The sequence below is a fragment of the Myotis yumanensis genome, unplaced genomic scaffold, assembly GCF_028538775.1.
Source record: "Myotis yumanensis isolate MYYU_CA2020_CCGP unplaced genomic scaffold, mMyoYum1.0.hap1 SCAF_2, whole genome shotgun sequence".
Taxonomy (NCBI): Eukaryota; Metazoa; Chordata; class Mammalia; order Chiroptera; family Vespertilionidae; genus Myotis; species Myotis yumanensis.
The window spans coordinates 21,720,785-21,734,363 of record NW_027223753.1 but is presented as its reverse complement, the minus strand read 5'-3'; the positions used below and the strand labels follow the sequence as shown (position 1 = coordinate 21,734,363).

General features: G+C 49.0%; 1 protein-coding gene across 1 annotated transcript in view; it reads left to right on the top strand.

Moving 5' to 3' along the window:
* Window positions 1-13,579, top strand: part of CSMD2 (CUB and Sushi multiple domains 2) — a 552,912-nt gene that overhangs the window by 264,749 nt on the left and 274,584 nt on the right. The window contains exon 6 of the mRNA XM_070404687.1: window positions 7,192-7,304. Coding sequence (XP_070260788.1) covers window positions 7,192-7,304 — 113 coding nt within the window. The remainder of the gene's footprint in view (window positions 1-7,191; window positions 7,305-13,579) is intronic.

The following is a 13,579-nucleotide window of genomic DNA, read 5'->3' as shown; positions in this document are numbered from 1 at the left end:
GGTGCAAAGGGGACACAATGGAGGGAACTGCCCCTCTGGTGGGAGCAGGGGAAGGGAGAGGTGGAGTAAAGGAGACACTTAGTTAGGTTCATGGGATGAGTGATTTTTTTCCTGGGTAGTCAGGTGGGACAACAGAAGGGCATTCCAGGTATACAGGGAATAGCATATGCAAGGCATGGAGGCATGAAAGTAGCTAGAGTCAAAGAGGGTGTCATTGGAGAGGGAAGGCATGAAAAAGTTTGGGCTTAATCCTGGAGCCAGTGGCCTTCACCAGGACATTTCTAGAAGGGTTTCCAGTTGCATCCTGGTGTCCTTTCCATCTCTCAGGGAGAAGCACAGTGGGCAGGTGGGAAGGAAAGAGGGCCTGGGAGTGGGGATAAGGTAAGGTGGTGATTACCTGCTGTATTTCATATTCTTCCCAGCCAGCCTTGAAGATGGAGGGCTGGTTTATGGTTGGCCCCGGGCCACAGAGATGCTTTAGCTCTGAATCAGATCCAAGCGGTGCACATAAATTAGTTAAGACATAAAGCCCACGGAGGTATTCTAGGACAGCGGTCGCCAACTGGTGGTCCACGGACCACTGGTGGTCCATGGGGTCCAAAATGTTGGCGACCGCCGGTTTAAGGAAATATTTGGAGCAGTGGTCGCCAACCGGTGGTCCGCAGACCACTGGTGATCTGTGAGGTACGATAGGTTGGTGACCGCTGTTCTAGAAGCACAGAAGTCAAATGCTATATTGACTGAGAGTGGAGGCTGCAGAGAGAACAGGACATTGCAGTTAAATCCTGTAGGTTGCAGGCCTAGCAGAGACTCCCCATAACTAGGGAACCACAGTGGGAGTAGCACCCAGTGGCAAATACAGTGCCTTGTATACAGTATATGCTTGGTGAATATGTGAAGGAACAAATATTCTCCTGAGAATGTCAGTTTTCAGGAATGATGAGATTTACACCAAGATCTCCTAACACTCCCTCCACCCCCCTCGGTCCCTTGCAGAGTCACCGTCATCTTGTGAGGGTGGCTCTCAGCACCCCAACATCCTGACTGTGGGGGAAGCTTCTTAAGAAGAAATGCTTCCCACAAAGTCTGCTCTGAGCTCTCCTATTACCAAGAAAAGAGCTTCGAGCTTTCTGCAGAGGAACTCAAAGCCAGTTTTCCCATAATCAGCTACACGCATTAAAGGGAGTGATTTTTTTTTAATCTTCCCAAGTCAGATTCCATTAATGAAGCCCCATTTAACGGAAGTCAATTTACCAAAAAGGAAAAAAAAATGGAGTGTAATTGCTTAAATACATTTTATGTTGTACCGCAGTAGCAATTTCCTGGGTGAACTTGGAATTCCCCAAGCCCCCCATAGTGAAATTAATGTGGACAGAAAGGTTTGAAAGGGAGAATCTCTCTTTGTGTTTCTCTCCTTTAATTATGATTCTAAGAGGGATCAAAATTAAAGAGGATGCTGGAGGGAGGGGAACAACAGGAACAAAATGGAATTCAGCCTAAACTATTCCACTGCCTTCCTTCATGCCTGCATATTATGTCTGAGTACGTAAGCTCTGAGTGTGATGGCCTGGGTTTGAATCCCACCTCTGCCAGTTAGTAACTGTGTGATCTTGAGCAACTTACCTAACTTCCCTGTGCAGCCAGGTGGTACAATGGGAAATGGCATAAAAAGTGCAAAAGCAGAAAAGCACAAAAAAGCAGTCTGTGTTTCAGTTCACATAAAGTCTTCTATTTGGCTGGAGAATGGGGTGTGTGTGTGTGTGTGTGTACTCAGGGAGGGCAGGCAGGTGGAAGTCATACCAGGAAGGCTTTACTGAAAAAGTGACATTTGATCAGTCTCGAAGGAAGTGAGGAAGTGAGCCAGGTGGAGGTCTGAGAGAAGAGCCAGGTAGCAGACAGAGGGAATGTCAAGCGCAAAGGCCCCGAGGTAGGATCAGGCCTGGCCAGTTTTGAACTGCAAGGAGATCATGTGGCTGGTCATAAAGAATAAAAGGATGAGGAGAGGGGGAGACAGGAGAGAGAAGGCATGTAGCCATAGTGAGGTATTTTACTCAGAGGATTGGAAACTCAGAGTAAAATTTTAGTTTGTTTTTACTTAGCTCTGTTAAAGTACAATATACATAAACTAAAATTACCCATTTTTATTGTACAGTTCTCAGAGATTTGTCAAATGTGTGCATCCCATAAATTGCTGATTCTGTCTTCTGCTTCATTTAGTCTGCTGTTGATTCCTCCTAGTGTATTCTTCACTTCTGAATGGTTCTTTTTTATGGTTCTATGTCCTTTTTAATGCTTATTATGTCTTTGTTTAAGTTCTCAATGAGATCATCTATTCTTCTCCTAAGCTCTTTGAGCATCCTCATAACTATTTTTTTAAACTCTGCCTCTGGTATCTTGGTTGCTTCCATTTCATTTAATTCTTTTTGGGGAGATTTCTCTTATTCTTTTTTGGGGGGCATATTTCTTTGTCTACCCATTTTGTCTCTGTGTATTAAGTAGATCTGATATGACTCCCAAATTTGTTATAATGGCTTTATGATGTAGGTGTCTTGTTGGGTTCAGAAGCACAATCTTCCAGGTCACCTGAGCTTGGTGCTCCAGGAATGCTTCTTGTGGGTAATGTGCACTTTCCTATTACAATTGAGTCTAGAATGTTGTTGGCCCTTTTGTGGTGCGGTTTACCCTCAGGCTGGCTGACTATAAGGATGAACCTCGATCACCCGTGTATGAGTCTCTGTGCAGGGCTGCCCCCGAAGTGGAATTGTTTCCAGCAGGGTCTGGTGCCTGCCACAATCCCCTTTTGGGTATGCTGCTTGTGTGGCTAGTTGGGTCAAGCTCTGGTGTAGTCTGAAGGCCATCACTGGTTGTATTGGTTCTGAACCACTTGGGCAGGGTTCTGGTACAGGTTGATGTCATAAATCGTGTGTAACCAGCCTTGGGTTACCTGTCTGGAACTACCACACTGTTCACTGTTTGTGGCTGCATCTACTGGGCCTGGGTGTGCATGGGAGGGGCCCAGCTGTGTACAAGGGTCAATTTCCTTCAGCTTATAGCTGGGGGCAGATCAGAGGCTACCTGGTCTTCCTGGAGTCTGCTGAGGAAACGCTGCAGAGTGGGCCCAGGCTGGCCGTGTTCACAGGAAGGGGGAAGCACTTGCTGAGTTTCCTCCAAAAGCTTCTCCAGAGAAAGAACACACCAAAGATCCCCGCTGGGTGCAGCCAGCGTACCCTCTGCAGGACTCAAGCACTCAGGGTGGTGTCGCTAGTAGTTGGGGGACCTGGTAGTGCACACTCCAAGCAGGTACTGGAACAGTAGGAGTGCTTGAGCTGGGAAGATGTCTGGGTCTCTAGCAGACTCTCTGCTCTCCCAAGCAGATTGAATCCCTGCTGGTTTTCACCACCAGATGCACTGTGGGCTCCTCCATCTCTGCTGCTCTGGGTTGGGGATCCCTGCATGGGGTTGAGCCCCAGGCTCCTGTTAGGAGGGAGTTTTGCAGTTGAGATATTCCTCTGGTTTCTCAGCCACTCCACCTGTGTGTGTGTGTGGGGGGGGGGGGGGGCGGGGGGAGCACATCCTTTTCTGCGTCTCCACCCTCTTACCAGCCTCTGTGTGGCTTCTTCTGTAAATCCTTGTTATAGTACTTCAGTTAGCTAGCCTTCAGTTGGTTATTCAGGTTGATTGCTTTATAATTTAGCCATAAATCTGGTTTGGCACGGATTGGGAGGAGGTGAGGGTAGCTTCCACCTATTCTGCAGCCACCTTGGCATGTGTACATCGCACGTAACTGCCACCTTGTTCAGGATAGAGAACATTTCCACTGCCCAGAAGGCCCCTTGTACTCTTTGCCAGGCAATGCCATCTATAACACCCCAGCTCTGGCCACCACAGTCTGCTTTATCTCGCTGTAGATTGGTCTTTCCCAGAGTTGGATGTAAATGGAATTGCACAGCATATACTCTTATCACTCAGCTTACTGCTCTTGAGAGTCATCCCCGTTGTTCCATGCATCAGTACTTTTTACTGGAGGGTTTTGAATAAAGCATGACACCATCTTCACAGCAGAGTTTGTTGTTAATTCTCACCCGAGGATATTTTTTCCATTGATTTTTAGAGAGAGTGGGCGGGAGAGAGGGAAGCAAGGAGGGAGGGAGAGACAGAACATCAAAGTAAGAGAAACATATGCCCCAACTGGGACCAGAGATCCAACCTACAGCCCAGGTACATGCCCTTGAGCAAGAATCAAACCTGGGACCCTTTGGTACGTGGGCTGATGTTCTAATCACTGAGCAACACCAGCCAGGGCACACACACACCTTTCTTTGATAGATGCCAAGAAAACTCTTAAATGTGCAACATTTACATCCAAGGAGGTAGGAGCAACTTAGGACCCTGCAAGGTTAAGCCTTGGGAATTAACAACAGGATCCATAAGGTGGGAGGTGACCCTTGGGGCTTTGGCAGGCTGTACAGTGAGGAGTTAAAGCCGATCCCGGGGCTGGCTTCTGGTTACAGTCTTGATCATTGCTCCCATCCTGCTCTTGGGACCCCATTACCCCCCATCTGCCCCCCTCCCCTTCATCCCATTTTGCAATAAACAGCTTTTGGTTTTGAATTATTCAGGTAATTTCTCCCTCTTTTTACTTCCTTTATGTAAATAGCCTCTAAGCTTTGTCATTGAGATAGAATTGAATTTGGCCTGGAGAAAAAAACACAACCCACAATACTGTTTGTGGCTCCTTAAAAAACTTAAATGACTCGGGCTGTAATAAACTACTTTAAATGGGATCTGGTGAAATACAGTAATTGGTTTCTATAATAGCTCTTACCATAACAATATGGGTTATATTCCTGGAGTTTAGTGTATGTCAGCATTTTCATTATAGTAAAAACTCAGTGATGCAGGGTGTTGAGCTCTGTGGTTAGTTCTTTTGTTTAGTACCTATTAATGGAGACCTACCATGCTGGATCTCTTCTGTTTGCTCCTCCAGATCCTCTCCCCTCCCTTATGCTTCCTGTCCCATGCCCAGGAAGACTTACCTATCAGTATGCTCCCTTGCCCCCTGGCTTCCAATTGGACAAGATCAACAGAAGCATCAGCAAGAGATTGGAGGAGGGGAGGGAGGAGAGTGAGTTCCAGGTATTCATTCCTTGCTCCCTTCTGGTGCAATTTGGACAAACTGGCTGCAGTCTGGACTGAAGATCTGGGTCCATGCACCTCTCTCCTTCAGGGATAACCATTTGCTCTGGAAAGAATCATTTGCTTTGTGAAGAATCCATTAAACTCCTGAGATTATTCTCATATGACCTTGCCAGCTATTTTCTGCTGGAATCCTGACACTCCTGCTTTGTACCAACCATTCTGTTAGGTGCTTGGTACAAAGAGGAAGAATAAAAATGATGTGGAAGAAAATAGCAGCTCCCACTTAACAAGAGCTCTCTGTTTGCCAGGGACCATGCTAAGGTCTTTCTGTGTATTATCTCATTTAATTCTTGCAAGCCCTTGAGGGAAGGGTTATTATCGCCCTCGTTTTATAGAGAACGTCACAGAGAGCTTAAGTAACTTTTATAAGATCACACAGCCGATCCCTCCAGAGCCCACCCCTCTTTGCCACAGAACTACACTGCCATCTTTGAGGAGTTATCTGAGGGAGACACACACCTAAAATGAGTTATAATTTGAATAAAATACTGTGGCATCACAGAGGATGGGCAAGGAAAAGTATATTGACTGAGCTAATACATGTCAGGTACTGGGCTAGGTTCTTTACCCACAAGGTCTCTCATTTATTCCCACAAACTCTTTGGGGGCTGGTGTTCTTATTCTCATTCTCAGAAAGGTTCAGTATCTGGTCTTAGGTTACATTGGTAGTTAGTGGTGAAACCTGGATTTGAACCAAAATCTCTGTGGCATCAAAGCCAAGGAGAAGAGGAAAGGCTGTCCTGGGGCTGTGATATCTGAGAGTTTCCCAGAGTCATCATGGTGACGTGTGGTGCAGGGGTGAGGGTGGCAGCAGAGTATGTCCCGGCAGAAAGGCAGAGACTAGAACAGGCGCTCATGGAGCGCTTAGGTGATGGAGGCAGTGTCGGGGAGTGGGAGCAGACGGAGCGAGGGTGACTGTGCCCAAGGAGAAGCATGAGGAGGCTCGTGCCTGATATGTACGCAGGAGGAACAGAGGGAGACACTGGGCACCTGGCCAGCTTGGAGGCTGTCAGATAGCGGAGAGAAGATGGGGGGATATCTGGGGTGCAGGAGAGTCAGCAGAGCGAGGAGGGGTATCAAGGGCTTAGGCTGAGTGTGGTAGAGCAGGCCAGCAAGAAGCAGAGGCCAGTTCAAGCAGAGGACTGGGGGAAGGTTTGGAAGGCCAGTCTTGTGTAGATACTGGGGAGCCACAGAAGGTTCTTGTGCTCTGAGTAACTCTAGGAGGAAAGATCTGATTGAGCTGGAAGTTGGTTCAGGACGGCAGTTGGTCAAGAGGCCAGGGCAGTGACCAGTGACAGTGGGGGATATCCTGGTGTCCCGCCCACTGAACTGGATTGGCTGGAACCTTGAGGAGACTAACCTAAGGGAGGATGGGCGAGCCAGCAGGGACAGGGAGAGGAGCCAGAGGAGACCCAGGGCCTAGTTAGTGACTCCAAAATGGGCTCTCACACCTGTGAAGGGCCACACTGTCTATAGTGGTGTCCCCAGCCCTTTGTCCTGCCCCCTTGCAGGTCCCAGAGGTTTGCCAGGGGGGGAGCTGAACCTCTGCCTGGGAATGGGCACTAGCCACTGCTGGGGAGGGGGACACTGGTTCTCTACATGGGGCTGACCTTGCACTGGGGGTTCTGGGTCTCTCCTGGGGTGAGGTGAACATCTGCAGGGGGGGTACTATGCTGGGGGCACTTGATTTCTCTCCTGGGGGGCAGGCTAGAGCTCTGCTGGGGAGCTGGACCTCTGCTCCAGACCTAAAGGACCAGTCCCCTCCTCGGACGTCTCAGGGAAACCGGGCAGTGGGAAGGCCCATGGAGGAGCCACCTCCAACAGCTCAGGCCCTGGCTACTGGAGGCCACTGGGCCAGCACAGCCCTCCCTTCTTGCTCCAGGCTTGGGCGGAGGCCCCAGCAGGCATGAGAAGTGGGGAGACTCCTGGATGCCTATTCCCCTGTCCCAACCAGTTGTGGTCCCTGACCCTGCCACCTTCCTGTCCCCACAGGTTCACCGGAGCCAGCCTCCCAGCCCCTGTCATCAGCAGCAAGAACTGGCTGCGGCTGCACTTCACCTCCGACGGCAACCACCGACAGCGTGGTTTCAGCGCCCAGTACCAAGGTAGGCAGGCCGGGGCGGCCACGGGTCCTCGGTGGGCGGCAGACGTGATACCAAGGGCAAGCTCACCCTGTCCCAAACTGGGTCTGGTGTGTAATGTGGCTTCAGGGCATACTCTCCTCTGTTTTGTTTTTGTTTTTCCAATCCTCACCCGAGAATATGCTTATTGATTTTAGTGAGAGAGGGTAAGGGGGGTGAGCAGAGAAAGAGAAACATCGATGTGAAAGAGAACACTGATAGGTTGTCTCCTGTACGTGCCTGACCAAGGATCAAACCTTTCAGTATATAGGACGACATTCCAACCACCTGAGCCACCTGGCCAGGGCTGAGGTCCTGTTCTTATTGCAGACACAGAGATCTGTATAACTGCATCTCTACATCTGCCTCTGCGGTCTGTGGCCCAAGGGAGTGACATTTCTCAAATGTGTAGGCCACGTCGCCCCACTGCAGGCCAGGCTACTCATAACACTCAATATCGTGCTAGACACTTGATCAGCATCATCATATTTAATCCTCGTCATTGCCCTGGGAGCAATGATGAGGATTAAATGTCACCATTCCCATTTTATGGACAAGGAAACGGAGCACAGAGAAATTAAGCTAGTTTCCCAAGGCCATCTGAACTGCCTTTTAAATCTAGAGTTCGCCCTCTTAGCCTACCCCAGTGTAAAGTGGGAGAACAGTCACATGTCAGCCCTCTCATTTGATGTAGAGCACAATGCATTTCACATGTAGGCAACATAACTTAGGGAGCCCTATCGCTTAGAGGCTCAAATCTCTCAAGAGGTGTCAGTGGCCAGAGATCAGACCAGGAATGGCAGGTGGAAAATGCAGGAAGCAGATTTCTACTCCAATCATGGAGAATTTCTAACCCCAAGAGCCACCTATAGAGAGGAGTGGGTGAACCCCAAAGCAGGGAGCTCTCTAGGACCCAAGGAGATTCAAACTGCAAGGGACATATGGGAGGACATTCCTTTCAACCTTGAGTTTATTCGCAATGCACACAATTTACAGAGCTAAACACCAGTGGTTTGCTACATAACTTGCTCATTAAGCCTTTAACTGTTACCAATTACAAATTGATGTTGGTTCTAATTGATTCCATAATGAACTTGGATTGTGCACCTATTAAGGATCCAGCCCTTAGGAGGCTCAGGGGAATAAAAAGAGGAGTGGACTTGCATTGCGAGTGAGGGAGGGAGTGAATGATGGAATGAATGAGGGACTGAGGGAATCAGTGAGGAGCTGAGTGAGGGACTGGGTGATGAGGGTCTCGATGTGAGGGACTGAGGAAGGGAGTGGGCACACAGTGACCATGCCAGGGGCCTGAGGGAAGAGTGAAAGTGAACTCTAATCACTGCCCTGTGCTGAGAGGGAGCCATTGATACCCAGTGGAGATCTGGGCAGCTGTCCCTTCTGGCCCCACTTGAGCCACACAGTGCAGCACCCCGCCCACCCCAGAGGCCGCACTGGCAGAGCGGAGCCCCCGCCCAAGCCAGGCTTTCTGGCTAGAAACTGGGATAAAAGCAGCACCAGAGGCAGAGCATTCCCTTCAAAAGTGAACCTCTGATGAGTGCCCTCCTTGCCTCAGCCGTGGGTAGAAGGACATCCTTGAAATATTTACAAAATAAACAAGAAACTCCCTGGGAGGCGTCATGGGGACATTTTTCATGACTGAGGCTGGGCCTTTGCAGGAGTGAGGTGTCTGTCTGGACCTTCCCATGGGTTTCCCAAAATAGACAAGCAGAGATGAATGTTGTCATTTCATCGGATTAAATAGGTGCTGGGTGTTTCTCATATTTCCATTTACTCAGGGTCCATTTGTCTTGGTCATCAGTTAAGGTTTGATGCCAGACAATGGGCAGTGAGAACCCAAACCAGAAGGCTAGGAGGTCAGGAGCACACGAAGGTTGCACACCTACTGTGCACCAGGCCCTGTGTTAGGCACTGTGTGTGCATTGCCTTTTTAGAGTTTCCCCACAACACGTATGTTTTTAATTCCCATTTTTCAGCCGGTGGAGCTGAGGCTCAGAGAGGTTATGTAACCAGCCCAAAACACACACACACACACACACACACACACACACAGGCACACACACAGGCACACACGCGCGCGCGACAGCCTATAAGTGGCGAAGCTGGACTTCCCAGGCTATTGTAAGTTTTCTGCAAAATCATAGGACCTTCTCTTACAGCGCTTTGGGTGTCTTGCCTTTTCTATTTGACTGGTAGCTTTTAAACTTTGTTTTGTTAATCTCACTCCACTGTAAAAAAAATAAATTTTCCATCACAACCCAGTACACACATATATCTGTAGAACTAAAAGGAAAATGTCACTAAGTGGTATTTACCCTGACTCAACGTGAGGCACCCTGAAAATGTCTTTTCCAATTTTTAATGTTAGATGCAACCTCTAAAAGAATTTCACAAGTCTGTAGCAGGGAGCAACCTGAAACCTGAAAAACTGTTTCACTTATGAACCTCTTAGAAGTAGGCCCTGTCTTATCCTCTCTCTGTCTCCCTAAACACAGCCTGGGACAGGTTTGCACATTGGAGTGTGTCAGTGTTTGTAAAGGGCTTTCTTCCTAGTTGCGGGCTCGTGGCATTTATTGCTTCGTTCCATCCTCACAGCAGCTGTGTGAAGTAGGGACCGCCATCAGCACCACTTTATAGGTGAGGGCTGAGAGTTGCAGAGAGGGTGCGTGGCCGGCTCAAGCTCTCATCGCTGGTGTGTTGGAGCAGTGGCTTGGACCCGGCGGCCGTGTTCCCCAGGATCCAACGTGCTTACACACGGAGGTGTGCGCTGATGGTGGGAACAAATGATTCTCCCCAGGACCTTCTTCTTATAGCGCTTTCCAGGATGGGTGTACGCAGTGAAAGAGTATACACTAATCATTTAGTAATTCCATCGGTGACTCCATCACGCAGCATTTCTCAACCTCAGCACTGTTGACATGTGGCCTGGAGAATTCTGTTGTGGGGGACTGTCTGTGCACTGTGGGATATTGAGCAGCATCCCAGGCCTCTACCCACTAGATGCCTGATGCCAGTGGCACCCGACACACATACACACAGTCGTGACATCCAAAACGTCTGCAGACATTGCCAAGTGTCCCTGTGTGCAAAGTTACTCCCGATTGAGAGCCACTGCTCTAAAGGAATGAAAAACTAAAGACCAATCTATGGTTTCCTGCCTGCAGATTCAATCCAAAAGAGTGGCAAAGACAGGGCTAAGTTAGGGGGCTAGCAGGAGACAGAAGGCATACTGCACGGCTTAACTGAAGGCTTAGTGAAGGGGCCAGTGACAGAGGTAAGGGTGGGATTAAAGGAATCCATAGGAACTAAATAACAGAGACACCCTTAGGCTAGGGAAAGGGTCAGGGAGGGAGCAGTGAGTGCTGAAGCCATTGAAAAGGGGCTGCGTAGCAGAACTCAGGAGCCTGAACACTGCCAACCCACAGTGCAGGAGGGAGCCCCAGGAATCAGTACCCAGTGCAGTTAGGAGGGAGCCCCAGGAGTCAGTAACCAGTGCAGGAGGAGGGAGCCCCAGGAATCAGTAACCAGTGCAGGAGGAGGGAGCCCCAGGAGTCAGTAACCAGTGCAGGAGGAGGGAGCCCCAGGAATCAGTAACCAGTGCAGGAGGAGGGAGCCCCAGGAATCAGTAACCAGTGCAGGAAGAGGGAGCCCCAGGAGTCAGTAACCAGTGCAGGAGGAGGGAGCCCCAGGAATCAGTAACCAGTGCAGGAGGAGGGAGCCCCAGGAATCAGTAACCAGTGCAGGAAGAGGGAGCCCCAGGAGTCAGTAACCAGTGCAGGAGGAGGGAGCCTCAGGAATTAGTAACCAGACCTCTCCTTCCTCCCTCCCTCATGTGCCTCCCACGTGCCTCCCACCTGCCAACCCAACAGGAAGCCAAGAGCAAGGGCCCAGATGCCCTGCCCTGGTCTGCTCTGTGCGAGGGAGTCTGCCCTGCCTCACCAGTGGGCTCCCTGGTTCTCTGGCAGTCCACGGAGGTAAGCCTCTGGGCAACCTGAGCAGGACAGGGACATCTGAGAGTGGACCCGGGGAGTCACCAGCGCAGGACCCGTTTCACCTGTGCTCAGCCTTATGGCATCCGCGTCTCAGTGATGTATGGCATCACTTCTGAACTAATAATTACCAACTCATAATTATATTGGTGAGTATATCATCCCAAAGAAAACAAACAATGAATTAAATTCATAAATAACCTACAACATAGCACATTCCATTCCTATCTCAGACCAGTCAGAATTTAAAATTCGTGGCCAGACACAATTTTAACTAATGCCACATGGTGTCAGAGGATCTGAGTTCTAGTCTGGCTGTGCCTCCAGCTGGCTGTCAGAGGTGGGCAGTGGTATGTAATTTAACAAGCATTGTCTGTGTGGCACTACCACGTGACAGCATAGAAAGATGAGTGCAGGCAGACCACTATCTGGTCTCAAGAACAGGTGAGTAAAGAGAGGAATAGACACAAGTCTGTAAGTTCTGTACAGCATGATAAGAGCTATAATTGAGGCCCTTAAAGGCCAGGACTACAGATAAAGGAGCAGTCAGTTTTGTGGGAGGCACCTATGAAAAGCCACACACACGAAAAAAAGAACCCACAAAATAGTGGCAGTGACTTCACCATGGGCCTCAAAAAGATGCCAGGTGGACAGTAGAAAGAGGCATTCCAGGTAGCGCCAAGGCAGGAGGGCATAAAAGCGTGCACTCTGCAGAACCACAAATATTCATGTGTCTCTAGAGCAGAGACGGGCGAACCGCAGCCCGCAGGCCAGATGCAGCCCTCTGCCTGTCTTCCTAAGAATAGGTTTTACATTTTTAAACAGTCCAAGAAAAAAATCAAAAGAAGATGATTTCATGACACATGAAAATGGTATAAAATGTAAATATCAGTGACCATAAATGTGGGTTTATGGGAACACGGCTTCGTTCTCTGATTTATGAATTGTGTATGGCTGCTATAGCACTGCCTGGGCAGAGCTGAGCAGTTTGCAGCTGAGATGGATGGCCCACAGCCTAATATATCTACTCCCAGGCCTTTTACAGAAAACATCTACTGAGTCAGAACAAAGCCCGCAGTCTAGAGCGGAGGTGAGCAGCGAGGGGCAGCGAGGCCTGAGGCCGGAAGGTCAGGTAGGGCTCACGTTGTGAAAAGCTGCAGTAAAGTTGGGCTTGATCCCATGGGTGATGAGAGGTGATCAGAAGTTTTTAACAGGAGGGGAGATGGGATCACATTTTCATTTTCCAAAGCTCTTTGATTGCTATAGAATGAAAATGTGGGGGAGAGGGTGGTGAGGAGCCTTTGAGAATTAGAAGATGGTGAGGACCAGGGTTTCAGGGGTGGGCAAACTTTTTGACTAGAGGGCCACAATGGGTTCTTAAACTGGACCGGAGGGCCGGAACAAAAGCATGGATGGAGTGTTTGCGTGAACTAATGTAAATTCAAAGTAAACATCATTACATAAAAGGGTACGGTCTTTTTTTTTTTTTTAGTTTTATTCATTTCAAACGGGCCGTAGTTTGCCCACGGCTGATCTAGCAGGTAGTTGACTATTCTGCCAGTCTGTAACTCAAAGAAGGATATAGGCTAAAGATAGAGATGTGAAAGGTTCAAGGCAAAATAGAGGCTGGGGCCACAGTCCTCTCTTAGAGTGGGAGTCCTCCCCATGTATATCACATCCGAGGAGGATTCCAAAAGAGTGGGTTCCTTGGAGGCCAAAGGGTTCTCCCAGTAGCTGTTCTGATAAAGGCTGAGTGGGTGGGACTTGAAGTTTCCACCACAACTTCAACCAGAGCAGTTCCTCTTTCATGTATTTTGTGTAGCAGAAATTTACCCAAGAGTGTTAAAATGATGGGTCCTGTACCTAAACTTGGGAACCCCAGGACTTGAAGGACCACAGGTTCTTCCAGTTTTGGGAGACCACTGAGGTTGTGTAACTCATCCCTCTGCCTCCAGGAACATTTCCAATTCTTCTCAATGTTCATTACTTTCTTGATTTTCTCAAGGCTTCAAGGAATCAGAGTGAGAAGAACCTTTCTTAAATGGCCCCAGTAGTGAATGATCACAACTAGTGAGGGACCCCTCACTATCACCCTCCTCACCTGTAAAGAGGAAATAATATTAACCCCATGGGGCTATTGGAAATTAAAAGAGATCCTGGTGAAGTATCTGGGATGTGGTAGATGCTCAGGAAATGGGACCCTGAAGTTTCAGACCCCACCAGTCACCTTGACTCTCTGTGCAATAAGAGCGA